We start from the raw sequence: 27,708 nt of genomic DNA on the forward strand, positions 1-27,708 counted from the left end.
GCACAAAGAGGTGTCAAGCCTCAGGCCAAAACACTAATGATTGAAAAAAATGATAGCAAATAAATGTTTAGTTTTTAATTGCTGTATTTTTGTTAAATATATTAGTTGCTGTTGCGCACTGCAAATATATGTTGCTGTTACATATTACTACTTCATATCTTGTTTTCATGACTGCTGTTTAAAATACGTTGTGACATTAGCTGCTGTGTGCGGCCCTCGCAACAACCTCTTGTTACTCATGTGGCCCTCGGGGTACCCTGAGTTTGACATGCCTGCTCAAGAGCCACCAACAGGTCATGTTTTCAGGATTTCCTTAGTATTGCCCAGGTGATGGAATTAATGCTTGAGCCAGTAATGAAATTATCACCTGTGCAATACTAAGGAAATCCTAAAAACATGACCTGTTGGTGGCTCTTGAGGACTGGAGTTGAGAAACACTGCCCTAAAAACAGCTTCACCTCTGTTATGTTGGTGGTTTTCTCCCATGAACTGCTCACTTCAGGTCCTTGCACAACATTTCCATAGGATTAAGGTCAGGACTAGTGATGAGCGAACCTGCTCAGATTAGGAGACACTCTGTTAATGCACGACCATGCTCAGATAAGGACCATGCTCTGGTGATATCAGAGTGACTTTGGCGTGCTCGAAAAATGTATTCGAGTCTTCGCGGCTGCATGTCTCGCTGCTGTTTGACAGCCAAAACACATACAGAGGTTAACTGTTAGACAGCTGCAACACATGCAGGGATTACCTAATGGTGGCAGGGACTCAAACATATTATTTGAGCTCTCCGAAGACACTCTGTTATCACATGAGCATGCTCAGATAACACCTTATCCCAGCACGTTCGCTCACTAGTCAGGACATGACTTGGACATTCCAAACTGTTACCGCCTTAAAGAAGAATAAGGCTGTGTGCACACGTTCAGGATTTTTCGCAGTTTTCCGCTATAAAAACGTGATAAAACCGCAAAAAAAACACATACATTAAGCATCCTATTATTAGAATGCAATCTGCACATGTTGCGTTTTTTTCCACGGCAGAATCGCATTTTGGAAAAAAACGCAGCATGTTCATTCTTTGTGCGGGAAGTAAACGGATCATGTGCGGATGGTACCCAGTGTGGACTCTCCTCCAGGCCCTGGGAACCATATCCTGTGTAAAGAAAACAAAACAAAAAAACCCAAAATTGTGATATTCTCACCTTCCGTCGGCCCCCACAGCGTTCCCGCTCCTCGCGATGCTTCCGTTCCCAGGGATGCTTTGCGGCAATGACCTGTGATGACGTAGCGGTCTCGCGAGATGCTACGTCATCTGGGGTCATTGCCGCGAGGCATCACTGGGAACGGGAGCATCGAGAGGAGCGAGTAGGCTGCGAGGGACACCGGAAGGTGAGAATATCATGATTTTTTATTATTTTTAACATTATCTGTTACTATTGATGCTCCATAGGCAGCATCAATAGTAAAAAGTTGGTCACACTTGTCAAACATTATGTTTGACAAGTGTGACCAACCTGTCAATCAGTTTTCCAAGCGATGCTACAGATCGCTTGGAAAACGCTAGTATTCTGCAAGTGAATTACGCTTGTAAAACGCTAGTGTTTAGCGGGAAAATGCATGCATGCGTTTTACCCGCAGCACAGTTGCGGAATTTCCGCGGAAATTTCGGAAGTGTTCACATAGCCTTAAGCTTCCCATCTCCAAGATCCTACCCCAATGTATAATAGGTGTAATAATAATATTAGCAGATACCTCCAATTAGAAATGTAGTATAGTTCTTCTGATAAGCTATGTCTCTTACTTCATGTGCAGGGCATTACACTAGCTTAGATACGATGGCCATCTGACATGTATGGGCGCCTCTAGTCCTTTCCCACCCTACACTGTGTTCCAAATTATTATGCACAAAGAGTTTAGGAGTGATAAGGTTAGAATTTTTTTGTTTGTCATTTAAACTCATTGATGGTGATGTGTGTCAGGGCTCTTTATATCACTGAAAGCAATTGCAGATACCTGTGCAAATTAGTTTGGCAGGTGTGTCCAAATAAAGGCAAGACTACTTAAGAAGGCTGTTCCACATTATTAAGCAGCCTACATTTTTTGCCAAAATGGGAAAGAAAAAGGATGTGTCGGCTGCTGAGAAGCAACAAATTGTGGAGTATTTAGGTCAAGGCATGACACTTCGTCGTGATCATCGCACAATTAAGAAGCATGTAGCTGATTCCCAGCACACACGTATGCGTGCTGATAAGGAAAAATTGAGGACTCTTTCCAACAGGCAATTGCGTAAGGTTAAAAGAGCAGCTGCAAAAATGCCTTGTCATAGCAGCAGACAAGTTTTTGAAGCTGCTGGTGCCTCCAACGTCCCCAGAACGACAAGATGCAGGGTCCTTCAGAGGTTTGCAGCTGTGCGTAAGCCATCCTGTCGACCACCTCTATCCACTGCACACGAGCAGAAACTGCTCCAGTGGGCCAAACGATACATGACTGACTTCCAAACTGTTTTGTTCACCGATGAGGGCCATGCAATGCTCGATGGTCCAGATGGATGGAGTGGAGGATGGCTGGTTGATGGACACCCCATGAAAACACGGCTAAGGCGCCAGCAAGGAGGAGGTGGAGTAATGTTTTGGGCTGGAATCATGGGGAGAGAGATTGTCGGCCCCTTTATGATCCCTGAAGGGGTAAAGATGAACTCCATAATCTATGTGGAGTTTCTAAAACAACACTTCCTGCCATGGTTCAAGAGGAAGAACCGTGCTTTCTCCTTCGCCACATTGGGGGACACAGGACCATGGGTGTTATGGCTGCTGTCACTAGGAGGCTGACACTAAGTTGAGACAAAAAGAGTTAGCTCCTCCCCTGCAGTATACACCCTCATGCTGGCTTCCAGAAACCCAGTTCAAGCTTAGTGTCCGTAGGAGGCACACTGGATTTGACACTTTTTTTTACCGGACAAAGGGGCGACGGAACCTTTCAAGGCTCCGATCTCCCCGAACCAACAACAGGCGAGCACGGGAGTTTTACCTCTCCGTATCCTCTCCTGCGTCGTGGGATGCCACTGCCTGAGCTGATTCTTTGGGGGCGACGGGCCCCTTTCAAGGGACCGATCTCCCCCCCCTCCTTACAGATGAGCACATGGAGTGTCCTCCACGTATCCTCTTCTGCAGCCAGGCCTATTGCCGGACATTCTGCCCTGCCCACCAGGTTTTACCCTCGGCTGTTCAGATTCTCCTTTTCATTTTGGCGTCCGTGCAGCCCCCACTGCATCACTACTGAGAAAGCGGATGATGGAAGGAGGCGGACGGTTACTCTCCACCCCCCTCTTATGGGGATGGTGGATAGAGGCTCCCCCAACCCTGCACCGTCCTAACCACCCCGGGCACAGCTAACCTGCTGCAATTTGCTCTGCAATTCCCCTCCATTCGGGGTAAGTGCCACCTGGGGGGGGGGTCGGTCGTTCCGGCGGTTCTGGAGGGCTCATTTTTCAGGGTCTCCACAGGGCTACTAGGCGCCGGCGCTCCGCGGCCGCGCGCCGAGCCGAGGCCATAAATTTAGGCTTCGGCCTAGTGCGGGCCGCATCCCGATAGGCCCCGCCCACCGATCGCATCATCCTGATAGGCCCCGCCCACCGTTCGCCTCATCCTGCAGCTCCGCCCCTGGTCCTGGCTCTTCTCGCTCTCTGCGAGATTACCCTCCCAACCCCCGGCGGCCACCTTTGTTTCACTGCACACCGCAGCTCCAGCTACCCTGCACGTGCCAGCGTTTTCCTTTCTGGACGCCGGTCGTCTTCTCCATCAGCGCCGCCTCACCTCTTTGCGGGACACAGGACCCTGGTAAGGAGACCGCGTTAGGTGCTTCCCTGCAGCGTTTCCCTCGCTTGCATACTGTATAGACCCTGAGGACTATTACTTATATTGGGGTACATCATGTCACAGTCAAGGGCCACAAAGATCACCAAGGTGCATACTACCTTTTTCACTGCGTGTACCACCTGCCAGGCTCCACTCCCTCGGCCTCAAAGTTCCCCTCTCTGCTCAGCCTGTGATGCCCAAGGTACCCAGGAGCCCTCCGCCGCCACCGACCCCAGTGTATCTAGCCCCCCTGAGTGGGCCGCGTCACTGTCACAGTCCATGGATTCTATAGCCAAAGCGATTAAATCCCTTCATGACCCCTCTGGGGAGCGGGGCACTCTTTTTCATGGGTTAAGAGATCCCTCCATAACAGGGGAATCGTCGGCCAGCAGGGGCCGCTCTCACCGGAAGGAGGCACGGTCATCCAAAAAACGGATCCGCACTACCTCTCCTGAGCATTCACCACATCATTCAGCCTCTGGTAGTTCCACTTCTCGCTCACCCTCTCCAGGGGCCCGTAATGACCATGACTCTGAGTATGAGTCTGATGCATCCTTAGATCCGGATCCTCCGGGGTTTAGATCTACTGTTGACTCCCTCATCGAGGCAGTCAATCACGCACTAAAAGTGGACGATGACCCAAATTCTGCTCTGGACCATTCTGTCTCCTTTACGAGAACCAAAGCGTTCCCATAAGGTGTTCGCCTCCCACCCAGACTTCATCGATATAGTCCGGCGACACAGGGAGCGTCCGGATAAGCATTTTACGGGCAAAAAGGCCCTGGAATCGAAGTATCCCTTTTCTGCAGATCTTGTTAAAGATTGGACGGAACCTCCACTAGTAGATCCTCCGGTATCGCGCTTGGCTACCAAAACGCTCTTATCCGTACCTGATGGTGCTTCAATTAAAAATCCCACAGAACGCCAGCTAGACTCCCTAGCTCGCTCAGTGTACGAAGCCTCAGGTTCCTCTCTATCTCCTTCCTTCGCTGCGGCTTGGGTTGCCAAAACAATGGTTTTCTGGGCAGATGCCCTTGCAAAATCCATTCAGGAACAGGACCTTCCGTCTGAGGCGGCAGACCTTGCCAAACAAATTGCCATGGCTGGAGATTATGTGATGAACGCAGCGGACTGTGCAGCAACTGCGGCTTCAAACGCCATCACCATTAGGAGAGCTATTTGGCTTAGAGAGTGGCGCGCAGATTCCTCCTCAAAAAAGTCTCTGATTTCCCTTACTTTTCAGAGCGGACGCCTCTTCGGAGAAAAATTAGACCAGCTTATTTCCGATGCTACAGGAGGGAAGAGCAAGTTCCTCCCGCAACACCGGCCTAAAGCTCCTTTTCAGCGCCAACAATATTTTCGTTTTCGGCCCTTTCGCAGTAGCCCATTCTGGTCCAATTCCGCTGCCTCGACCAGATCAGAATGATTCCCACGCACAGACAGAGACTCTCGACCTTCATACAGGCTGAATCAGTCCTGGCGAGGAAAGCCTAGGCAACCCAGAACCAGAGGGTCCAGGCCAGCCAGATTCCCTTCGCAAAGACTCGGGGACACCTCCAAAGTAGGCAGACGTCTGCTTCTTTTTCAACAAGCCTGGCTTTCCGTCGTCCACGACGAATGGGTCAGAGATCTGGTGTTTTCTGTTTAAAAAATAGAATTCTCCACCTCTCCTCCAGCATGCTTTTTCCCCTCTCGTCTCCCAAGTTCGGGGGCCCAATCTCGCGCTCTTCACCGCGCCATCGAATCCCTCCACCACAACGGGGTCATTGTGCCGGTCCCAGAACACCAGAGATTCAGAGGTTTTTACTCAAACCTCTTCGTCGTTCCGAAAAAGGACGGGACGGTGCGCCCTATTTTGGACCTAAAGCTCCTAAACAAATATGTAAAAGTTCGGCACTTCAGGATGGAGTCCCTCCGGTCGGTCATTTCCTCAATGGAGACAGGCGAGTTCCTAGCATCAATAGACATCAAAGATGCTTATCTTCAAAACCCACGCCACATCAAAAGTTCCTCCGTTTCGCCATCCAAGAGGCCCACTTTCAATTCACGGCCTTACCCTTCGGCCTTGCCACTGCGCCCAGGGTATTCACAAAGGTCATGGCGGCTGTCATGGCCATTCTTCACTCCTGAGGAGTGGTCGTGTTGCCATACTTAGACGACCTCCTGATAAAAGGTCCGTCTTATCAAGCCTGCGAAGCCAGCATCCGCATTACCTTGGATTCTCTTTCGCGCCTGGGCTGGTTAATCAACTTGGACAAGTCCTCTCCCGTTCCTGCCCGGCAGATCTCCTTCCTAGGCATGATCCTGGACACGTCAAAGGGACTGGTCTTGCTCCCTCGGTCGAAGGCCCAATAGCTTCAGCAGGGAGTTCGGACGCTCTGTCATCCTCGTCCACGGTCCATTCGGTTTGCCATGAAGATCCTGGGGAAAATGGTGGCCGCAATAGAAGCGGTTCCCTTCGCTCAACTCCATCTCCGCCCCTTGCAACAGGCTCTGCTGGACAATTGGGACAGGAGCCCCTTATCCCTCGATCGGCCATGTCCTCTGTCCCCACGGATCAGGCAAGCCCTCACATGGTGGACTCTGGGATCATCTCTCCTCCAGGGGAGGTCTTTTCTCCTGATCCGCTGGCTGGTGGTAACTACCGATGCCAGTCTCCTCGTTTGGGGAGCGGTGTTTTGACACCACACTGCCCAGGGGCGTTGGACAATTCGGGAGTCGAGGCTCCCTATAAACATCCTGGAGATTCGAGCGATCAGACTCGCCCTGAGTCGTTTTCACTTCCTGCTTGCGGGTCACCCAATTCGAGTTCAATTGGACAACGTCACAGCGGTGGCGTATATAAACCATCAGGGGGGTACCCGCAGCAGGGCGGTGTTGCAGGTTGTCTCCCACGTTCTTCGTTGGGCCGAGGTCAACCACTCCACCATTTCCGTGGTGCACATTCCAGGCATCGAGAACTGGGCGGCGGACTTTCTCAGCCGTCAGGGCCTCGCCTCGGGGGAGTGGGAACTCCATCCAGAGGTTTTCCGGCAAATCTGTCTTCGCTGGGGAACTCCGGATGTGGATCTGATGGCGTCCAGACTGAACACCAAAGTTCCCAACTTCATAGCACGTGCTCGGGATCCCCAGGCCATCGGAGTGGACGCACTGGTATCCCCGTGGCATCGGTTCCAACTCCCGTACGTGTTTCCTCCGCTTCCCTTACTGCCGAAGGTGATCCGAAAAATCAAGACGGAGGGGGTTCCGGTGATTCTTGTCGCCCCGGATTGGCCACGTCGCGCATGGTACGCGGAGCTCGTTCAACTCGTATCCGACGTCCCCTGGCGGTTACCAGACCGTCCAGATCTGCTTTGCCAAGGGCAGATCTACCACCAGAGCTCAGGGGCCCTACGTTTAACAACGTGGCTGTTGATACCTGGATTCTAACTCAAGCTGGTTTCTCCCAGCGGGTCATTCCCACCATGATAAGCGCTCGCAAAGCGTCTTCCGCTTGCATCTATCACCGCACCTGGAAAACCTTCTCATGGTGCAGGCTCCGAGGTCGCCCTCCGCTTGTTTTCTCAATCCCTACCATTTTGGATTTTCTACAGTCTGGCCTGGATTCCGGCCTGGCGCTCAGTTCCCTCAAAGGTCAGATCTCAGCGTTATCTGTGTTGTTCCAACGTAAGATCGCTGCCAACTTGCAAGTCAGGACCTTCATTTAAGGGGTCTCCCACGTGGTACCCCCCCTACAGAATGCCATTAGAGTCCTGGGATCTCAATTTGGTTCTGAGCGTTCTTCAGGAACCTCCATTTGAACCTCTGCAGGACGTCCCGCTAACTGTCCTCTCCTGGAAGGTTGCCTTCCTTGTGGCAGTAACATCTATCAGACGGGTCTCAGAGTTGGCCGCTCTATCCTGCCGGGCCCCTTTCCTTGCCTTCAACCAGGACAAGGTAGTCCTAGGCCCATCTCCGGCTTTTCTCCCTAAGGTGGTTTCATCTTTTCACCTTAATGAAGATATCATTCTTCCCTCCTTCTGCCCACAGCCAAAACACAGAGTCGAAAAGGCCCTTGGGCGTTGTACGGGCCCTTAGGAGGGACATTTCCAGAACTGCTCATTTCCGCAAATCGGACTCCCTCTTTGTGCTCCCGGAGGGTCACAGAAAGGGTTTAGCCGCGTCTAAGGCAACGATAGCCAGATGGATCCATTCTGCTATTCAAGAATCCTATCGGGTCAGGGGCAGTGCTATCCCGGCGGGGATTAGAGCACACTCCACTCGGTCGATGGGTGCTTCCTGGGCCATCCGGCACCAGGCAACGGCGAAGCAGGTTTGCAAGGCCGCAACATGGTCTAGCGTGCATACTTTCACAAGACACTACAATGTCCACATTCAATCTTCTGCGGATGCGGCCCTTGGCAGACGTATTCTGCAAGCGGCCGTCGCGCATTCATAGTTAGATGGTACACTGAGTTATTTGGTTGTTTTGTTTCCCACCCAGGGACTGCTTTGGGACGTCCCATGGTCCTGTGTCCCCCAATGTGGCGAAGGAGAAATAGGGATTTTTGTGTACTCACCGTAAAATCCTTTTCTCCGAGCCACTCATTGGGGGACACAGCACCCACCCTGTTAGCCTGTTCGGCTCTTTACCTTTTTGGTTCTTGACTTTCTCTGACATGTTATACTCTAATGTTATGTAATATATTATTATTAATCTCCTACTGCTTTTGCACTGAACTGGGTCTCTGGAAGCCAGCATGAGGGTGTATACTGCAGGGGAGGAGCTAACTCTTTTTGTCTCAACTTAGTGTCAGCCTCCTAGTGACAGCAGCATAACACCCATGGTCCTGTGTCCCCCAATGGCTCGGAGAAAAGGATTTTACGGTGAGTACACAAAAATCCCTATTTCCGCAGCAAGATCATTTTCATGCATGATAATGCACCGTCTCATGCTGCAAAAAACACATCTGCATCTCTGACTGCTATGGGCATAAAAGAGGACAAACTTATGGTGTGGGCACCATCTTCCCCTGACCTCAACCCCATTGAGAACCTCTGGAGCATCATCAAAAGGAGTGTCTATGATGGCGGAAGGCAGTTCACATCTAAGCAACAGCTCTGGGAGGGTATTCTGTCCACATGCAAAACAATTGAAGCAGAAACCATCCAAAAACTGACAAATTCAATGGACGAGAGAGTTCAGAAGCTTCTTTCGAACAAGGGGTCCTATGTGCAAATGTAGAATAAAGCTTTCACTTGAAAACTGTTTGATTTCATTTTGTAATAAGCTGATAATGCTTATAACTTCACAATTGACCATTTTTTTGTTAAAAAAAAAAAAAAAAAAAAGGTTAAACTCTGGTGTGCATAATAATTTGGAACATGCATTTTGAGTGTTCATTTTTTTAAAAAAGATACTGTTTTCATAGGCAGTTTGTTCCAAAACATTGCAATTATACTAGAATAGTAGATGACTGGAAAATAACAATGACTGCAATTCAGATAGGTAATTTAGAGAAAATATGAGGAAATATTATTTGCATAATAATTTGGGACACAGTGTATGTAAATATACTATGTAATTAAGGTTTTTGTATCTGGGGAATTATGTGATTATTTCTGTATTCCAGGGGCCACAACACTGGGAATATTGCACACCACATGCCCAGCAGGACAATTAGCCCACTTGGCGGCCCATCCGGACATGGCTCTTTCGGAATGGTTCAGACTGTGCTCTGCTCCTCGTTTTGGGAGGTTGTATCTATTTAGCAGGTGGGGAAGGTGAACAGGACTATATTTATTACAACTCTGCGCATTCTTCCTAATCAAGAGGATTTTTTTCAGTTCTGGACGTGATGATGTGCTTTAACTTTTTTTATATTCTAATTTATTGATTGTCTTGCTTCATGTGTGTACATAATGCTGGAGGGGCACTTCTGTGTAAAATCTCTGGGTAAGGAAGGGATCTTATTCTGTATAAATAGACTGGAGGCTGTCGGCGTCCGCAGTGATTCCAGTGTGGACGGAGGAATATTTCATGTGTTTGTAAATGATCTTGTTTGCACTGTAGAACAAATCTGGGCAGATCCAAGGCTGATTCAGCCCAAATCTACTGTCATTCCTGTACCAAAGCATTACCTTGATATATCGGGGGCCTGAGTACCTGTTGTGAAAAAGTGTATCCAGGAGTCCACTTGTTCCCAGTGCGAAACTGCTCGATAGTCCAGAAATGATCTACAAGTAAACTTTATACTTTTTCTACGATTGTCCTGTACTCCAGAATACTTGATACTGTGCCACATGCCAGGTCACATTAATGCCTGATTACTAGTGATGAGCGAACATGCTGGGATAAGATGTTATCTGAGCATGCTCAAAAAATGTTCCAGTCGACCGCTGCAACATGAATGGAGTTCCTGTTTGTTAGACAATCCATTCGTGTTGCAGCTGTCTAACAGCCGCAGGGACTGGAACATTGTTCGAGCACGCCTTATCCAAGAACGTCCGATCCTCACTTGTGATTACTAAATGTTACTGTATGGCAAGGTCCTTGCGTATCCTGAATGCACCACAGTTGCCTGGAAATAAAGGGGGTGATTTGCGTATAATCCCGTACGGAACAACATGCATTAGAATGTCGTGTCTGCGCCGCAGTAGTAATCAATCATTGTGCGTGTATGATGGGTATGACAGATGCCTTCATGTTATGTATATTACTGATGATGGATGCTATTATTTGTATCTGATTTGGAATTAAAGGGGATGTCCATTTATTTCCATAAATTCACCTGTAAATTTCACAGCAAATCTGTGCTGATTCTGCAGCAGATTCGCCATGTGAAACATGCAAGATGTGCAGCAGATTTTTCTACTCTGCTTTGTGGTGAAATCGTAAGTGACCCAGGACAATGGTGCTCGTTTATGTGCTGTATGCATACCTATTGGGCCGCATCCAATCTCTTCTGTGCTCTGCTTATACCAAACATATGGCCCTAATGTATGCCGCTATATGGAATGTAATTGCTCATTATGGCAGATACCTGCATACATCAGACCCATAGGACAATCCCTGCTCCTTAGAAAGCTGTAATCTGTGGGAAAACCTGGCCGTAATTTCTCTACAGCGTCCCCACAGGGGAAATGAAGTATTACATCATACCCATTCAAATCAGTGTGATGTCTGTGTATTAAAGGGACCCTGTCACCGGATTCATGCTTCCCGGATCACAGGCAGCATGAATCACACTGGATGCGATGCGAGATTGCAGCCAGGTATATTTTACACACTGATCATCGAAAGGCCCAACCAAAGACTACGGGCCCGATTCATTGGATTTAGGCATCCTGTGGTCTAGTTTTGGTGCTTGTCGCTTTTTTTCCCCCTTAATCTTGTAATTAGCGCCTTTAATTTTTTTTTTTTTTTTTATTATAGACATGATGTGGGAGTTCTCCAGATATTTTTGGCTGATTTATTAGAGGTATTTTGCATAAATTTGGTGTCATTTTAGCTGATCATGACACTTTTCACTTAAAGGGAATCAGTGACCAGGTTTTTGATATGTCATCTGCATGAGGTAGGGACAGAGACCCTGATTCCAGCAATGTGTTACTTATTGGGCTGCTGCTCTCACAATGCTGAGCTCTGTATAATCCTACCCACACCACCGATTGGTTGCTTTCTGCTTATGCACAGTGTACTCAGCTGCCAATCAGTAGTAGAGGCAGGGCTATACAGAGCTCATGAATATGGAGGACCACATAGGAACTGGATTATTAGTCCTTAGTTCTCTAGTGATATAAATCAGTTTCAGCAGGAAATTATCAAAACTACAGCAAGCAGCACAGTGATACATTGCTGGAATCGGGGTCTCTGTCCCCATGTCATGCTTTTCTCAGGTTAAATAGCAAAAACCTGTTGCCAGATTCATCCCTTAAGACTAAAATAAAGAGCATTTTTGTTGTGTGCAAAATTCATGAATTACGTGCACCATTTTGAAGAATTTAGTGCAAAGAAAAAAAAAAAAAAGGCTTGACAAATGATGAATCAGGCCCTGTAAGTCTTGAAAGATTAGACTGATGCTGTCCCTGGCTGGCTTCTTCCCGCCCCAGCCTGACTGACAGGTGTACGCACATAGGGAGCGATCTGTCAGTCTTGGCGATTGGGGCGAGGAGCAGCGGGATTTTTAACATGTTTGCTCTGAAACGTAGCAGTTTCAAAGTAAAACCTACATGGTTGGAATGCCGGAGCCAGTGTATGATGCATGCTGCCCGTGGATCAGGCGGTATGACTAAGTACAGCACCATGGAATTAATGGTGCTATATAAATAAATAATAATAAGTACAGGTTCTCTTTAACTCCTAATTGGATGTATGACGAGTTCCCTCTCCATTACCAAACTGTGCTGCTCATGATATAATGCGATGATCCCCAGTATGTCTGCGGGTCTTACATTGTAATGCATTGCACTTTTATGAAGGCAGCAACATGTGTAACTACTAAGTGCAGGCGAGTAACGATTCCCCGGTCGTAGCGGTGACGGCCGTTCTCAGAACATTCCTGACTCGTGTCATTTATATAAGGAGCCGCTGTTATACGCAGGTTACAGCTGCACCGTTTACCTATAACAGGCTGTTTGACAGTCATTTTTCTTATTTCGCACTTTGTTCCTAAGCAGGACTGGAACGACACAAACCCTTTTTAGGTTTTATACAATGATTATTTTTAAGCTTGTTGCAGGGATTTTTTTTAATCGACAATGTTCTTTTTCACAATGTATTTTTTTTTCTGGATTTGTTGCCTGTCATAAATAAATCTGTGTAATTTATAATTATCATTGTGTGCAGTGTGGTTTGTTTGGCTCTGTGATGGTTTATTATTATTAGTGATGAGCGAGCGTGGATAAGGTGTTATGTGAGCATGCTTGGGTGCCGGGTCTTCAGTGTGCTTGAATAATATGTTCATGTTCCCGCTACTGCATGTCTCGCGGCTGTTCCGCAGTGCAACACATTAAAATTTGGATTGCATTTGGACCAATGTTATTCTAGGATTGTGTGTTCAGGTACGATTTTTTTTTTTCTCAGATCATGATTGGACTGGTAAAAAAAAAACGTAGCATGATTGTATGTGAAAAACAGATCGCATTCAGCAATATAAGTCAGAGTCCGAGGGGGAAAAAAAAATAAAATAAACTGTACAGCACACAGACCATGGGAGTGCCGTCCGATTTATACACACCCATGTCCTTTGAAAACCTGACATTTCAGCTGCCGCATACAGTAAAATCACAGCACGGCCTGATAATAGTATAGCAATAAAGATCAGTCATATATAAAATTAGTACTATGCAGGTGTAGCTTACTGTACATGGATTATATTACTGAATATCAGGAAAAAAAAAAATAGCGTGGGATATCCCTAAATTTTCATAACCAGCAGAGGGAAAGCTGACGGCCGGGGCTGATGTTTATAGCCTGGCAAGGGGGTAATACACAGAGCTTCCCAGGCTATTAATATCAGCTCACACCTGTATACGTAGGCTTTACTGATTAAAATGGGGGATCCCCTCAAAAAAGACACATTGTCCCCCTATAATTAACCAGCAAAGGCTAGGCATACAGCTCTGGGCTGATATTAATAGCCTGGGAAGGGGCCCCATTCCAGACTAAAAACATCAGCTCTCAGCCTTCCCAAAAATGGCGCATCCATAGGTTTTGTATGGGATTTAAGGTTTTTACAAAAAAGTGCGTACCTATCCAGCATTTATGGCATATACTGCCAGATGTTACTGCTGATGTTGAGAAACCAGTATAAGGGCTCATGCAGACACCTGTGCGAGCACGGACTGCACTGTAAGGATTGGCCTCAGCTCTCCGGACCTAAGCGTGACAGTCTCATAGAATTATATGAAGCTGTCACGCACAAGTCGCGGCCAGTCCGTGCTCACATCGCGTTGCTCAGACATCTGCATGCTCCCTAAAACACGACATGCAATGGCCCAGATTCATCAATGTGTTTTTGCCAGAAACCAGGTGGTGTAAAACACTGAATATTTGCAACATTTTTGCATTATGCAAGACTGCGCAAAAACTGACTTCTGGCATTTCCAAAATGGGTGGGGTCGGCAATGCCGGCTTATCTAATTTATGACTAGTTGTGGCGTATATTCATTCACAAATCTTAATCCAGTCTCTGACTGGCGTAAAATTTTTGGTGAGGTGAATGGAGGGCACTCGCCACTTTTCAGATGTGCCTGATGCCACCTCATCAAGACTGGCATGAACAACACCGGTCTCCATGAATTGGGGCCAATGTGTAGTTTTTCTTCAAAATGCAGTATGCTCGTTATACTTTTTTTTTTTTCTTTATAGAACCATGAACTGATGCTATATAAAGGACAGAAAAAAAAATACATTTTAATGTGTGCACTACTTATTTATCCAAAACAAGTAACAGAAACTTATGAAAGTCGTTAGTAAATTTTTTATTTTAAATCACTGCCCAAATTGGAAAAAAACAAAACAGTGGAGACCAAATGAGTATTTTATATATTTTTTTATTTTACAGCATATGGCAAGTTTATAAGAATAAAAAAAATAAAAATGATGGGTGGACATCTCCTTTAAAAAGGGGTGATCAACTAATAATTTATAAAAAAACAAAAACAAACCACAATCCTTGCCTATTGGACTGAAGTTGCTCCTGCAACCCGCTGGATTGCCCCTTCGGTGGGGAGGTGACCGGTGTCTGCTGCAGCCGCCACTGAACTACTGCGGCCTTCACATTCCATCTGAACTGGAGGACACGGCTGGTGAGGGAGGATCTTTTTTCCACAACCCAGGACATAATAAATTTTAAAAAGTAGTGGACAACCCCTTTAATGCTGCAGGAAATGTTGCCCTCCTGATTAGTATATCTTCTGGGCATCTTGTTCTTTATCAGCAGTACATTCATTGCTTTTCCTGGTTTTCCAAGACTCTAGAATTACATTTGTACTTTTACAGTAAACGAGAGAATCTCACACCCACAAATCAGATCACCAGATGTATTGTCTTTTTCCATTATTTTAATACAAATAAATAGGATTTGATGCCCTGGAACTCCTCGAAGCGCGCTACAAGCGGCTTTTGAATGGAATGTGCACTGAACACTCGAGGTGGTGTGTAGGCAACGAACACCAAGTAAAAACACCGGTCAGGTTCGGTGATTGATGGCCAAGCGTTCAGGCTGAATAAAAAGCTTGAAAAATCATGTACAGTAAAAAGGATTGCATAATTGAGTGCCCCATCCAAGCAGTAGGTGGCAAGGCACTGAAAATTAGCCAGGACGCTGCCAGACTTTAAGGGAATTGTCAATCTAATACCTCCATAGCAACGGAGGATCCATACGGTCAGTCTGTGCCGAAATACTTCTGGCCAAAGTGTGTGGGAGCAACCGGGTGGACCTCCGTGGTTAAAATGGTTATGTCTGGAAACTCCTGGATGATGGAGATGGCACCTGGAAATAAGATGACACATGGAATAGTATTATCATTTCATCTATGTGTTACAGGGGGTGCTCCTCCTCTGAAAAACTTGGTTCCCTCCTGCAGGTGGTTATAAAAGACAATCCACAATTAGTGATGAGAGAGTGTGCTGGGATAAGGTGTTATCAGCACACTTGTGTGCAAATAGTGTCTTTGGCATGCTCGAATACTATATTTAAAGGGACACTGTCACCCCCTCCAGCCGTTATAAACTAAAAGAGCCACCTTGTGCAGCAGTAATGCTGCAGTCTAACAAGGTGACTTTTAGTTTTTGTTGCGGATATTCCCACAATAAAGGTATTTATAATTTTGCTGAAATACCTGTCTTTGTACCTGGAGGCAGGTCTGAAGCCTCCTCTTTGAAGCGCCCAACTGCCGTCGGTCATCTCTTCTGGGGCGATTGTCGCCGCCCCCTCAGCGCTGTTTTCATCCGAAATCCGGCGCCTGCGCTCTGCTCTTCTGACTGGAGCAGGCGCATAGAGCATTGGCCGTCCTAGCTCTGATGCCGGGTTTCGGCCTGTGGTTATGCACAGTGCGGGGCGGGGATTCAGTAACGGTGGCCGCACTGCCCACACAGGCGCACAGTGTCCCTTCAAGTCCCCGCGGCTGTTCGACAGCCCAAACACATGTAGGGGTAGCCCAACATGCAATCCTTAACAGAACATGAAAAAAGTGGAGCGCACTCAACGGAGTTGAAGTGTCAAACTTTTATTCGGACATAACGTGATACAGCAGGGAGGGATGTGGATACAAACGGACGACGGCCGTTTCGTACACGCAGCACTTCAACGGGTCCTGACGACAAGAGGAAGTAAGGAGGGCTTTTTACCTGTGCAGTCTTTTAGCTCCTCCCACCCCATCAGAAGTCATAGCGGATCAACAACCGTTTATCAGAATAGAAGTGAAATAACATACAATAAAAAGATTAAAAACATTACATATATGCACCAAAACATGATCATATACTTAGGAAAACATAAATTATCAATATCATCTTATAGAAAGACTGACATGTCAATCTTCTCATTAAGACCTGTTGGTCCCAATGCGCCTGCGCGCAGAATCCACCTCGCTTCTCTCCTCAACAGAAGACGGTGCAGATCTCCTCCTTGTTGCGGTAAGGAGACCTTCTCTAACCCAGCAAATCGCAATACTTAAGTCTTACCTTCATGGTATTGCCTTACATGATTAATTAACCTGGGAACCCCCTTCCCTGTGCGTATAGAATAAAAATGTTCCCTTACTCGCACAAACAAGGGACGGATCGTTTTACCGATGTAGAAAAACCCACATGGGCAAAAGATCACGTCACGTACACAGTGTATGTGGTTCTGCAAGAAATGAAATTGCGCACTATATGGTGAATAGGGCCAATTGTAACCGTATTGCCTGTAAGATGATATATGCAAAAATTACATTGGGCACACTTAAAGTTGCCTTTGGAAACACCGGCTCCCAACCAACTCTCCTGATTCGACACAAAACGATTGGGTACCAAGCAATCTCTGATATTTTTTTTTAGATGTCAAATTAAGGGTGGGATTAGAAGACATTCACACAGGTTTATCGTAAGCCATCTTCGTCCAACTCCCTATTACATTTTGACAGTGCCCATCCCTTTTATACAAAACAGGCCTTACCTTACAGCCAATTTTTAAGAGTTAGAAGGATTAATAGTAGTGTTACTGGTTTTAGACAACAATCCCAGGAACTATATGGTAGATTTGAAAAGAGAGGTTATCTTCGACCAATCCTTGATATGGCGTTAAAAAAGGCTGTAGAGTTAGATGTGGGTAATATATCATCTAGAAAAATTAAAAGGGAAGTGAAAGATAAAAAAGTGTGTTTTGTTTCAAATTTGGACTAATGGATACTCAAATCAGGACAGCAATTAGAAAAAATTGGCAGATTTTGGGACAAGATATTGATTTGAGAGAGATGGTAGAAAAAGGTCCCTTGTTTGCGTGCCAACGGAGCAAAAAAGGAGATTTTTGTGTACTCACCGTAAAATCTCTCTTAGCCTCTAATTGGGGGACACAGGACCATGGGTGTTATGCTGCTGTCCACTAGGAGGCGACACTATGCATAATCTGAAAAAGATTAACTGTGGCTCCTCCTCTGCAGTATACACCCCTGGACGGAATCAGCCTTCTCCAGTTTTGTGCAAAAGCAGTAGGAGGAACGCAACATGAACAACAATTATGCCTGTAAGAAGGCAACTATGTACGAGCTCAAGAAAACAATATGAGAACTCAACAGTTACAACGGCCCGGAAAGGGCAACAGGGTGGGAGCTGTGTCCCCCAATTAGAGGCTAAGAGAAAGAGATTTTACGGTGAGTACACAAAAATCTCCTATACTCTGTCGCCTCATTGGGGGACACAGGACCATGGGACGTCCTAAAGCAGTCCCTGGGTGGGAAGCAATGGACGAATATTGTGCAGACAGGCCCCTATACTTAGGGCACCGCCGCCTGCAGAACACATCTACCCAGGGTCGCGTCCGCTGAGGACTGGGTATGAACCCTGTAGTGTTTAGTAAACGTGTGTAGGCTAGTCCAAGTGGCTGCCTTACACACTTGTTGTGCCGAATGGCCCAGGAGGCCCCTACCGCCTGTGTAGAGTGTGCGGTAATACTGGCTGGAAGAGGAGAATTCTTAAGGCGGTAGGCCTCTTGTATGGTGGATCTGATCCACCTGGCAAGGGTAGCTTTGGAAGCTGGCAGACCCTTGTGGCCGCTTTCCGGAAGGAGGAAAAGAGAATCAGACCTCCGGAAGGACGCAGTCCTAGACACGTATATACGCAATGCCCTGACGAGGTCAAGCGTATGCAGAGCCTTCTCCACTCTATGAACCGGGACCGGACAAAGGGATGGTAGTGAAATTTCCTCATTGAGGTGGAAGTTGGACACAACCTTTGGAAGGAAGGATGGGACCGTACGAAGAACTACCTTGTCCTGGTGAAAGGCCGTCTGCAGGAGAGTGCTGTCAGTTCAGACACCCTGCGTAGCGAGGTGATTGCCACCAGGAAAACCACCTTCTGGGAGAGAAGGCGGAGCGGGACCTCCTTAAGGGGTTCGAAGGGTGGTTCCTGCAATGCTGTCAGGACCAGGTTGAGGTCCCATGTTTCTAGTGGTCGTCTGTAGGGGAGAACCAATCGGGAAACCCCCTGAAGAAAAGTCCTTACTTGCTACCAAGCCGCAATGCGCCTTTGAAAAAGCACTGAGAGGGCTGACACCTGGCTCTTAAGCGAGCCTAATGACAGCCTGGCCTCCAGACCCGATTGGAGAAAGCCAAGTACTTTGGGTAGAGAATAAGGGAGTGGGGTCTGGCCACGAGATTCGCACCAGGTAAAGAAAGTTTTCCAGGTACGGTAATAAATCTTGGCAGAGGCTGGCTTCCGTGCCCTGATCATGGTTTAAATGACGTCCGGCGAGAGCCCTGCCTGGGTTAGAACCCAGGTCTCAAGGGCCACGCCATCGAATTGAGAGCCCCTGAGTTCTGGTGGTAGAACGGGCCTTGTGATAGAAGATCGTGGCGGTCGGGGAGACGCCAGGGGGCGTCTGCTGTAAGTTGTACGATGTCGGCGTACCATGTACGTCTGGGCCAGTCCGGTGCAATTAGGATGGTTGGAACTCCCTCTTGTTTGATCTTCCTCACCACTCTGGATATCAGGGGGAGAGGTGGAAAAATGTACAGAAGCTGGAACTGGGTCCAGTCCTGAACCAGAGCGTCTGCTCCGAGCGACCGCGGATTGTGTGTTCTGGCCATGAAGTTGGAGACCTTGGCATCGAAGTGGGATGCCATTAGGTCCACATCCGGGGTCCCCCAGCGATGGCAGATCTGGCGAAAAATTTCGGGATGGAGAGACCACTCTCCTGAGTCTATTTCTTGTCGGCTGAGGAAGTCTGCTTCCCAGTTGTCCACACCTGGAATGTGGACCGCAGAGAGAACCGACCCTGTGTCCTCCCCCCAGTGGAGGATATGTGACACTTCTCGCATCGCCTGGGTACTGCGGGTCCCCCCTTGGTGATTCACATATGCCACAGCCGTGGCATTGTCCGACTGTATTCTGATGTGAGAGGCTGCCAGTAAGTGATGAAAGGCCCTCAATGCCAGGAGGTTGGCACGAATTTCCAGGATGTTGATGGGCATGGTCGCTTCCACTGGGGACCACTTGCCCTGTGCGCTGTGGTGTAGGTGTACTGCACCCCAACCCGTCAGGCTCGCATCGGTGGTCAGAACATTCCAATGACTTGTGAGAAAAGATTTCCCCTTTGCTAGCGAGGTTGGCTTGAGCCACCAGTGCAGGGACCTCTTGGTTGACGACATTAGCCGGAACTCCCTGTCGAGAGAGAAAGGGTTCTTGTCCCAGGACTTGAGGATGGCTAGTTGGAGAGGCCTGAGACGAAACTGGGCAAATGGGACGGCTTCTATTGCTGCCCCCATCCTGCCGAGGACTCTCATGGCAAACCGGAGAGATCGAGGGGGTTTGCGGAGGAGGGTGCGAACTCCTAGACGGAGAGCCAGTGCCTTGTCCTTGGGAAGGAGCACTAGACCCCTGGAGGTGTTGAATAGCATTCCCAGGAAGGTCAGAGACTGACTCGGGGTTGGTGATGACTTTTGTAGGTTGACTATCCAACCCATGCGACTCAGTGTCGATTGTGATTGAGACGCTGAGCTCGCAGTCCTTGAAGGTGGGAGCCTTGATGAGTAGATCGTCCAAGTATAGAACGACTACTATGCCTCTGGAGTGCAGGACGTCCATGGTGGCTGCCATGACTTTGGTAAACAGTCTGGGAGCCGTGGCGAGTCCAAACGGGAGAGCCACGAACTGGTAGTGGTCCTGGTCGATTGCGAACCTGAGAAATCTCTGATGAGCAGGTGCAATCGGTATATGCAGGTATGCGTCTTGTATGTCTATGGAAGCGAGATATTCTCCCTTCTCCATGGACGCAATGATGGACCGAAGGGACTCCATGCGGAAGTGACGGACCCGTACGCATTTGTTGAGTTGTTTTAGGTCCAGTATGGGCCGCATGCTGCCTCCTTTCTTGGGAACTACGAATAGATTGGAGTAGAACCCTCGGAAGCGCTCGGCCATGGGGACCGGTACTATGACTCCTGCTTAGAAAAGCGAGGAAACCGCTTTCCGGAAGGCACGAGCATTGGCTGGTGGTTTTGGGGGGACAGAGAGGAAGAATCGGTCCGGTGGGTTGGAGGTGAACGCTATCTTGTATCCGGAAGACACTAGTTCCCTGACCCACCTGTATTCTGTAATAGGCAGCCAGACTTGATGAAAGAGCAAAAGTCGGCCGCCTACGGGTGTGGTGTCTTCCGGGGTCCGTGAGCCATGATGAGGAGAAAGTCTGAGATTTTCCTCCTCTAGGTTTAGACTGGGCTTCTTTTGACTGCCAGGTCTTGTCCAACCTTTGCGTTGATCGTGAGTTGTCCCTGCGTGGGTAACGGTTACGATTTTGTGCTGGACGCGAGACGGACCAGCCCGAAGAATTCCGAAAGGATCGGAATAGAGTTTGGTTACGCTTCTTGTAAGTGCGTTTAGGTTTCACTTGGGGAAGAGAGGTACTCTTACCCCCAGTGGCATTGGATATCATTGTGTCCAACTGTTCACCGAAAAGACGCCCACTGAGGTAGGGGAGGTGCGTGAGGGACTTCTTTGAGGATGCGTCGGCTTTTCATTCCCGCAGCCAGAGGATATGCTGAATTGTGATGGCGTTTGATGCTATCCCCGCTACACCCCTTGCTGAATCCAGAGCTGCATGAAGCATGTAATCTGCTACGACTGCTATTTGAACCGCTTGGTCCGACAGCTGAGGAGCGGATGCTTGGAGAGCTTGTAAATTTTTGGCCCAGGCCAGAATGGCCTTGGCAACCCAAACTGAAGCGAACGTGGGAGCCAGGGATGCCCCTGCGGCCTCGAAAATTGAACGAGCCATGCGTTCTACCTGCCGGTCTGCTGCGTCCCTAAGGGTTGAGCTATCTGGCAGTGAAAAGGAGGGTCTGTGCTGCTAGTCTAGAGACTGGGGGGTCCACTTCGGGTGGGTCTGTCCACTCCTTGGTATCCTTCTGCGGGAAGGGGTACCTCGCCTCCAGATATTTGCGATTAGCGAATTTTTTCTCAGGCTGTGAGAACTGCTTTTTAAGGATAGCCTTATACTCTGGGTGGTTAGAGAAAACCTTAGGCGGCTTCAGAGGTCCTTCAAAGGAAATCTTGTGTTCTGGGGCCTTTGGTGGCGGATTAGAAATGTCCAGCACCCGATGGATGGAAGAGATTAAGTCCTCAACTAGCGCAGTATTGCTAGGCGGGATTGGGATCAGGGGCCCCTCCGTTTCCTTGTCTGAGTCGGAGTCACAGATGCCTTCCGAATCCTGTCTGCGTTGTCTGTCCCTGGTAGGGGACGGTCTAGCTGACCTGGAACTACGGTGTCTCTCCCTAGAAGGGGATGACCGAGTGCTATGGGATGACGTAGATGGATTGTGGGTCCGCTTGCATCCTGACTTAGACGTGGATGTGCCAGGGTCGTCCTGTCCCTGAGCCAAGCTCTCCCTTTCCTGGGTAACGGTCATAGCCGAGGCATGACTCTGCAGAGCCTGAAGCAATGTGGAGGTTAGGTTATCTATAGACTGCGTCATAGATTGCGACATCTGAGTGACCCATTCCGGCGTTGCATTAGACACCAAAGCATTGGCAGGGGCCTCTTGGGGCTCGGACACAGTAGTCTGAGTGCAGTCCTGGCAGTGTGGGTAGATACTGCCACTGGGGAGAGCGGTCCTGCAGGCTGTGCAGAATGCATAATAGCAGTCCTGCCTGGTTCTCTTGGACCTTGAGCCCGGCATAGTGCACTGCTATGCAGAGGACGTTACAGGGGTAGCTATACAGAGAACCCTATAGGGGAGCCTTATAGGGAATATGGATTCACAGCCGAGTAAAACAACCCAGCTGTGATCTTACCCCACCAGTTTGCCCCTAGGTCCAGCGCCGAAGATCCACAGTCCTGTGCCCCCCGGAGACTGGCTGGCCTCGTCCTGGTCCTGCTGAGCGGGAGATGCAGGGTTAATCCTTGCTGCAGTAGAAATGGCCGCCGAGGAGAAGAGGCAGGGGGAGAAGGGGGCGGAGAGCTGAGAAAAAGGCGGCAAAGCTGTGTAAAAACGCGCCTTTTCTGTCTCGATCATATTTGTCATCCGGGGGCGGGCCAGGGGGTGGAGGAGGCGGTGGCTTCAGCTAGGCCGAAGCCGGGGCCTAAATTAGATGCCTGATGCCCAGAAGGGCTCCAGGCCGGCGCGAAAGTCCGGGAGGGCGTCGGATCTGAACCGGACCCCCCCGGATTTAAAGGCAGGATTGCGGTGGGGCTGTAAGCGGAAGGGGGGCCCGGTGAGGGGTCCCCCTGAGGCAGTATAGAGCTGGTGCTGCCGCAGAGACAGGGGCGCAGGGAGCCCTGTGTCTGTATGTGCCATGCCTGCCTGCACTCCCCCCGGCCCCAACAGGAGCCCGCAGCTGGGCTGGGGTCCCTGGATGCAGGCGCAGTGTGCTGGCCCATTGCTGTGAGCTGCAGAGTGCTGCCTGTACAGGCCCTACCTGAGGTGTCTCAACCTAATATCCCCAGAGGGGGATTAGGGAGGGTGCTGTTGTCACCTTCAGGGGCCTTTATCCTCGCCTCGACCTCAACCCAGAAACCAAAATGAATTGGGGAAGGAGCAACATGGGGAATAGCCATCTCTACTTCAACCGAGCACCCTGTAATAGGGGGCCGGGGAAGGAGCCATGCCGGGAGTCTCACAGGAGACCCACTTTTCTTCATCTGTAATCCATCGGAAAAAAAACGGAGTAAGAGAAAAAAAAAAATCTTAGGTGTGCCTCCTATGCGACACTAAGCAAAAACTGGAGAAGGCGGACGCCGTCCAGGGGTGTATACTGCAGAGGAGGAGCCACGGTTAATCTTTTTCAGATTATGCATAGTGTCGCCTCCTAGTGGACAGCAGCATAACACCCATGGTCCTGTGTCCCCCAATGAGGCGACAGAGTAATATCAGAGATTGCTTGGTACGCAATCGTTTTGTGTCGAATCAGGAGAGTTGGTTGGGAGCCGGTGTTTCCAAAGGGAACTTTAAGTGTGGCCAAGGTAATTTTTGCATATACCATCTTACAGGCAATACGGTTAAAATTGGCCCTATTCACCATATAGTGCGCGATTTCATTTCTTGCAGAACCACATACACTGTGTACGTGATCTTTTGCCCATGTGGGTTTTTCTACATCGGTAAAATGATCCATCCCTTGTTTGTGCAAGTAAGGGAACATTTTTATTCTATACGCACAGGGAAGGGGGTTCCCAGGTTAATTAATCATGTAAGGCAATACCATGAAGGTAAGACTTAAGTATTGCGATTTGCTGGGTTAGAGAAGGTCTCCTTACCGCAACAAGGAGGAGAGAAGCGAGGTGGATTCTGCGCGCAGGCGCATTGGGACCAACAGGGCTTAATGAGAAGATTCACATGTCACTCTTTCTATAAAATGATACTGATAATTCATGTTTTCCTAAGCATATGATCATGTTTTAGTGAATATATGTAATGTTTTTAATTTTTTTATTGTATGTTATTTCACTTATATTCTGATAAGCGGTTGTTGATCCGCTATGACGTCTGATGGGGTGGGAGGAGCTATAAGACTGCACAGGTAAAAAGCCCTCCTTACTTCCTCTTGTCGTCAGGACCCGTTGAAGTGCTGCGTGTACGAAAAGGCTGTCGTCCGTTTGTATCCACATCCCTCCCTGCTGTATCACGTTATGTCCGAATAAAAGTTTGACAATTCAATTCCGGTGAGGGCGCTCCACTTTTTTGATGTTCTGTTAATGGTCTGTTTATATGGATGCAGCACCCGGGTTGTGAACAAAAGGGATTATTGCGGCTATACAGCGAAGAAGGGTTAGAGGCATTAGGGTCTAACGTATTGCAGCGGTGCCTTTTTTCTTTTCATTAACATGCAATCCTTGCATGTGTTGTGGCTGTTGAAAATCTACAAGATGCAGCTGCGTCGACTCGAACATAGTATTCAAGCACGACGAAGACACTAAACACCTTATCCAAGCACGTTCGCTCATCACTATCCACGATCAATGCTTTATTCACCAGTCCTGGGTCCTGAACTGAGTGGTTGGCGGTCACTGCAGCCAATCAAGGAGCTCAGCAGCTCTGCTCATGTAGACAGAACGCCCCCTAAGAGCCGCTGAGTTGACTGATTGGCTGCCACGATGCTGATGTGACATCAATGCCACAGCCAATACAGGACACTTTAGCAGCAGAGACTCAGAGCTGGACCCGGGGGAAAGTGAGGAAAGCTAAATGTGTATTTTTTTATTTTTTTTTTATAAAATGCAAATGAGGACAAATATTTTCTGAAAGGGAATGACCCGACCCCCCATGATATCAGCTCTCAATCACGTAATATTCACTGATATTTCAGTACAGTCCTGCCTCTAAAAACTTTCCATGTGGATTTCTATTAAGATGATCAAGTAGGTTATTGAAAGGGTAGTTACTTCATAGACAAACTTTAAAGGTAACATTGTCAGCAGGTGTAATTTGAGAGGAGCGTGATTCCAGTGATGGCGCTTACTAGGCTGTGTTTTTTTCGATACAATCAGTGTTTTATTAACAGGAGATTACCCTGGACCCCCACAGCTCATTCCTCCCATTACAACCCCTTCTTACCACTCCCTATCTAATATGAACTACCACAATCTTTCCGACGTAAAACCCGTGCCCCTGACATCGCGCCCCCCCCTCTCTCTAGAGCACTCTGGAATGCCCGCTCAATCTGCAATAAGCTTCATGTGATTCATGACCCTTTTCACTCTCACAAGCTTGCCTTCCTCGGCCTCACAGAAACATGGCTAACACCCTCTGACACCGCCTCCCCTGCTGCGCTGTTTTACCGCGGCCTCAGCAACAGACATGGTGGAAGAGTGGGTCTTCTCCTTTCTTCTAACTGCACCTTTAACCCAATCCCACCTCTACCCTCCCCTCTTTTGAAGTCCACTCTGTCCGCATCTACTCCCCCTACAACCTCCAAGTGGCCATCATATACTGACCTCCGGGCCCGGCCACTGCCTTTATTGACCAATTCTCCACCTGGCTTCTTCACTTTCTCTCTGCTGACATTTCCACCATCATCATGGGTGACTTCAACATCCCCACTGATACCCTTCAGTCAACAGCCTCCAAACTTCTGTCCCTTACTTCATGTGGTCCTCCACAGCCACCCACACAGACGGACATACACTAGACCTGGTCTTCACCTGTCTCTGCTCGCTATCTAACTTCACCACCACCCCCTCCCTCTATCCGACCACGATCTGCTCACTTTCTCATCCCTGTCCTCCTCACCGGTCACCCATGTCCAGCAACATGCGCACCCCCTCTGAAACCTCGCACACCTAGACATCCACACACTCTCTGACTATCCTACCACTGGCATCCACATCCACACTCCACGACACAGACACTGCTTTCTACAATGCCACTCTTGCATCAGCTATTGACACGGTCGCCCCTCTCGTTCATGGCAGAGTGCGACGTATCAATAGACAACCCTGGCACAACAACATCACTAAAAAGCTCCGGCAAGTGTCCAGGGTTACAGAGCGGCGTTGGAAGAAAACACATTCGCAAGATGACTTCACTGTATTCAAACAGGCAACACTCGCTTTTCAATCTGCTCTCACCTCTGCTAAACAGGCCTACTTCACAACCCTTGTATCTTCCCTATCCTCCAACCCCAACCAGTTATTCAAAACCTTTAACTCCGTCAATCTACTAAAATGCTTGTGCATGCCCTCATCATCTCCCGCCTTGACTACTGCAACATCCTCCTCCCTGCTAACACCTTTGCACCTCTCCAGTCCATCCTTAACTCTGCAGCCTGACATTCATCTCTCTCCTCGCTACTCCTCCGCTTCCCCCCTCTGCAAATCTCTTCACTGGCTCCCATTCCCTCAGCGTATCCAGTTCAAATTACTAATACTGACCTACAAAGCCATCCATAACCTGTCTCCTCCATATATCTCTGAACTAATCCTCCGATATCTTCCATCACGTAATCTCAGGTCCTCCCAAGACCTCCTTACTCTCCTCCACATTTATTCGCTCCTTACCCAACCGCCTCCAAGACTTCTCCCGAATATCCCCCATCCTCTGGAATTCTTTGCCCCAACACGTCCGGTTATCAACCACATTCGGATCCTTCAGACGGAACCTGAAAACCCACCTCTTCAGGAAAGCCTACAGCCTGCACTGAGCCCGCTGCCTCCTCACCACTACTGGAGCTACCGCCTCACCAACACCAGAGCTCCTGCAACCCTCGACCTACCGGCTCCTTCCCCAAAATCCTGCAGAATGTAAGCCCACAAGGGTCCTCGCCCCTCTGTATCAGTCTGTCATTGTTAGTTTGCTTACTGTAAGTGATATCTGTAACTTGTATGTAACCCATTCTCATGTACAGCACCATGGAATCAATGGTGCTATATAAATAATAATAATAATTACCACTAGAGGACTAGTTGTCGCTTGTCATGTAATCTTCCTGCTCTGTATAACCCCACCCCCAACACAGATTGGCAGCTTTCTGCCTATGCAGTGTACACAGAAAGCAGCCAGTCAGTGATGCGAGCGGGCGTACAGAGCTTAGTCTTTAGAGAACTGGTAGATCGGCAGAGAAAATTGTGATTTCATAAAAAACTGAGGCAAGCAGACCAGTAAGTGAGAATGTTGGAATAAGGGTCTCTGCCTCTACATCATGCTGCTCTCAGATTACATAGCAAGGACCTGATGAAAGATTCCCTTTAACAAAAGAAAAGCTGGCTCGTGAAAACACGAACACTCAGCAATCCAGCCTGGTGGTGGCTGAAGAGACTCACCATGTGGGGTAGAGAAGAGACTGAGCAGTATAATACAAGCCGGTTGGACGCCATGTTCAATCAGAACTTTTACAGCTTCGATAACGGTATTTCCAGTGCCTGCAATGAATTAAATGGTTAGAAAGGGTAAGTAACATTATATACATTAATGCAATGAGCAGTCAGCAGAATAACATGGTTAGTAGGGGAAAGACAGACAAGTCACTGCAATGCTCATCCTTAAAATCATGGAAGTCACAAATAGTCTCTAGAAAAGACTAGTCATCTAGCACATAAAACTTGTAAGGCTATGTGCACACATCCGCAATTGCCGTGGAAATTTCCACAGCAATTCCGCAACTGTGCCGCGGGTAATAAGCATGTGGAATTGGCATGCGTTTTCCCGCTAAACACTAGCGTTTTACAAGCATAAT

General features: G+C 48.3%; 2 protein-coding genes across 3 annotated transcripts in view; one reads left to right on the forward strand and one right to left on the reverse strand.

The window, feature by feature from the left end:
• Positions 1–12,671, forward strand: part of ZDHHC15 (zDHHC palmitoyltransferase 15) — a 53,506-nt gene extending 40,835 nt beyond the window's left edge. Inside the window, exon 12 of the mRNA XM_077285036.1 lies at positions 9,470–12,671. The gene's annotated coding sequence lies outside the window, so the exon portion shown is untranslated. The remainder of the gene's footprint in view (positions 1–9,469) is intronic.
• UPRT (uracil phosphoribosyltransferase homolog) overlaps positions 1–27,708 on the reverse strand; it is a 50,683-nt gene that overhangs the window by 2,885 nt on the left and 20,090 nt on the right. Inside the window, exons 6-7 of one of the 2 annotated variants that reach the window (XM_077285038.1) lie at positions 27,296–27,394; positions 14,374–15,334 (exon numbers count right to left, since the gene is read on the reverse strand). In XM_077285038.1, the coding sequence (XP_077141153.1) occupies positions 15,228–15,334; positions 27,296–27,394 (206 nt within the window). In that variant the 3' untranslated portion in view covers positions 14,374–15,227. Of the gene's footprint in view, positions 1–14,373; positions 15,335–27,295; positions 27,395–27,708 lie in introns of those variants that run through there. The other variant, XM_077285039.1, reaches the window with a different exon arrangement.

Source organism: Ranitomeya variabilis, chromosome 2, assembly GCF_051348905.1.
Source record: "Ranitomeya variabilis isolate aRanVar5 chromosome 2, aRanVar5.hap1, whole genome shotgun sequence".
Lineage (NCBI taxonomy): Eukaryota > Metazoa > Chordata > Amphibia > Anura > Dendrobatidae > Ranitomeya > Ranitomeya variabilis.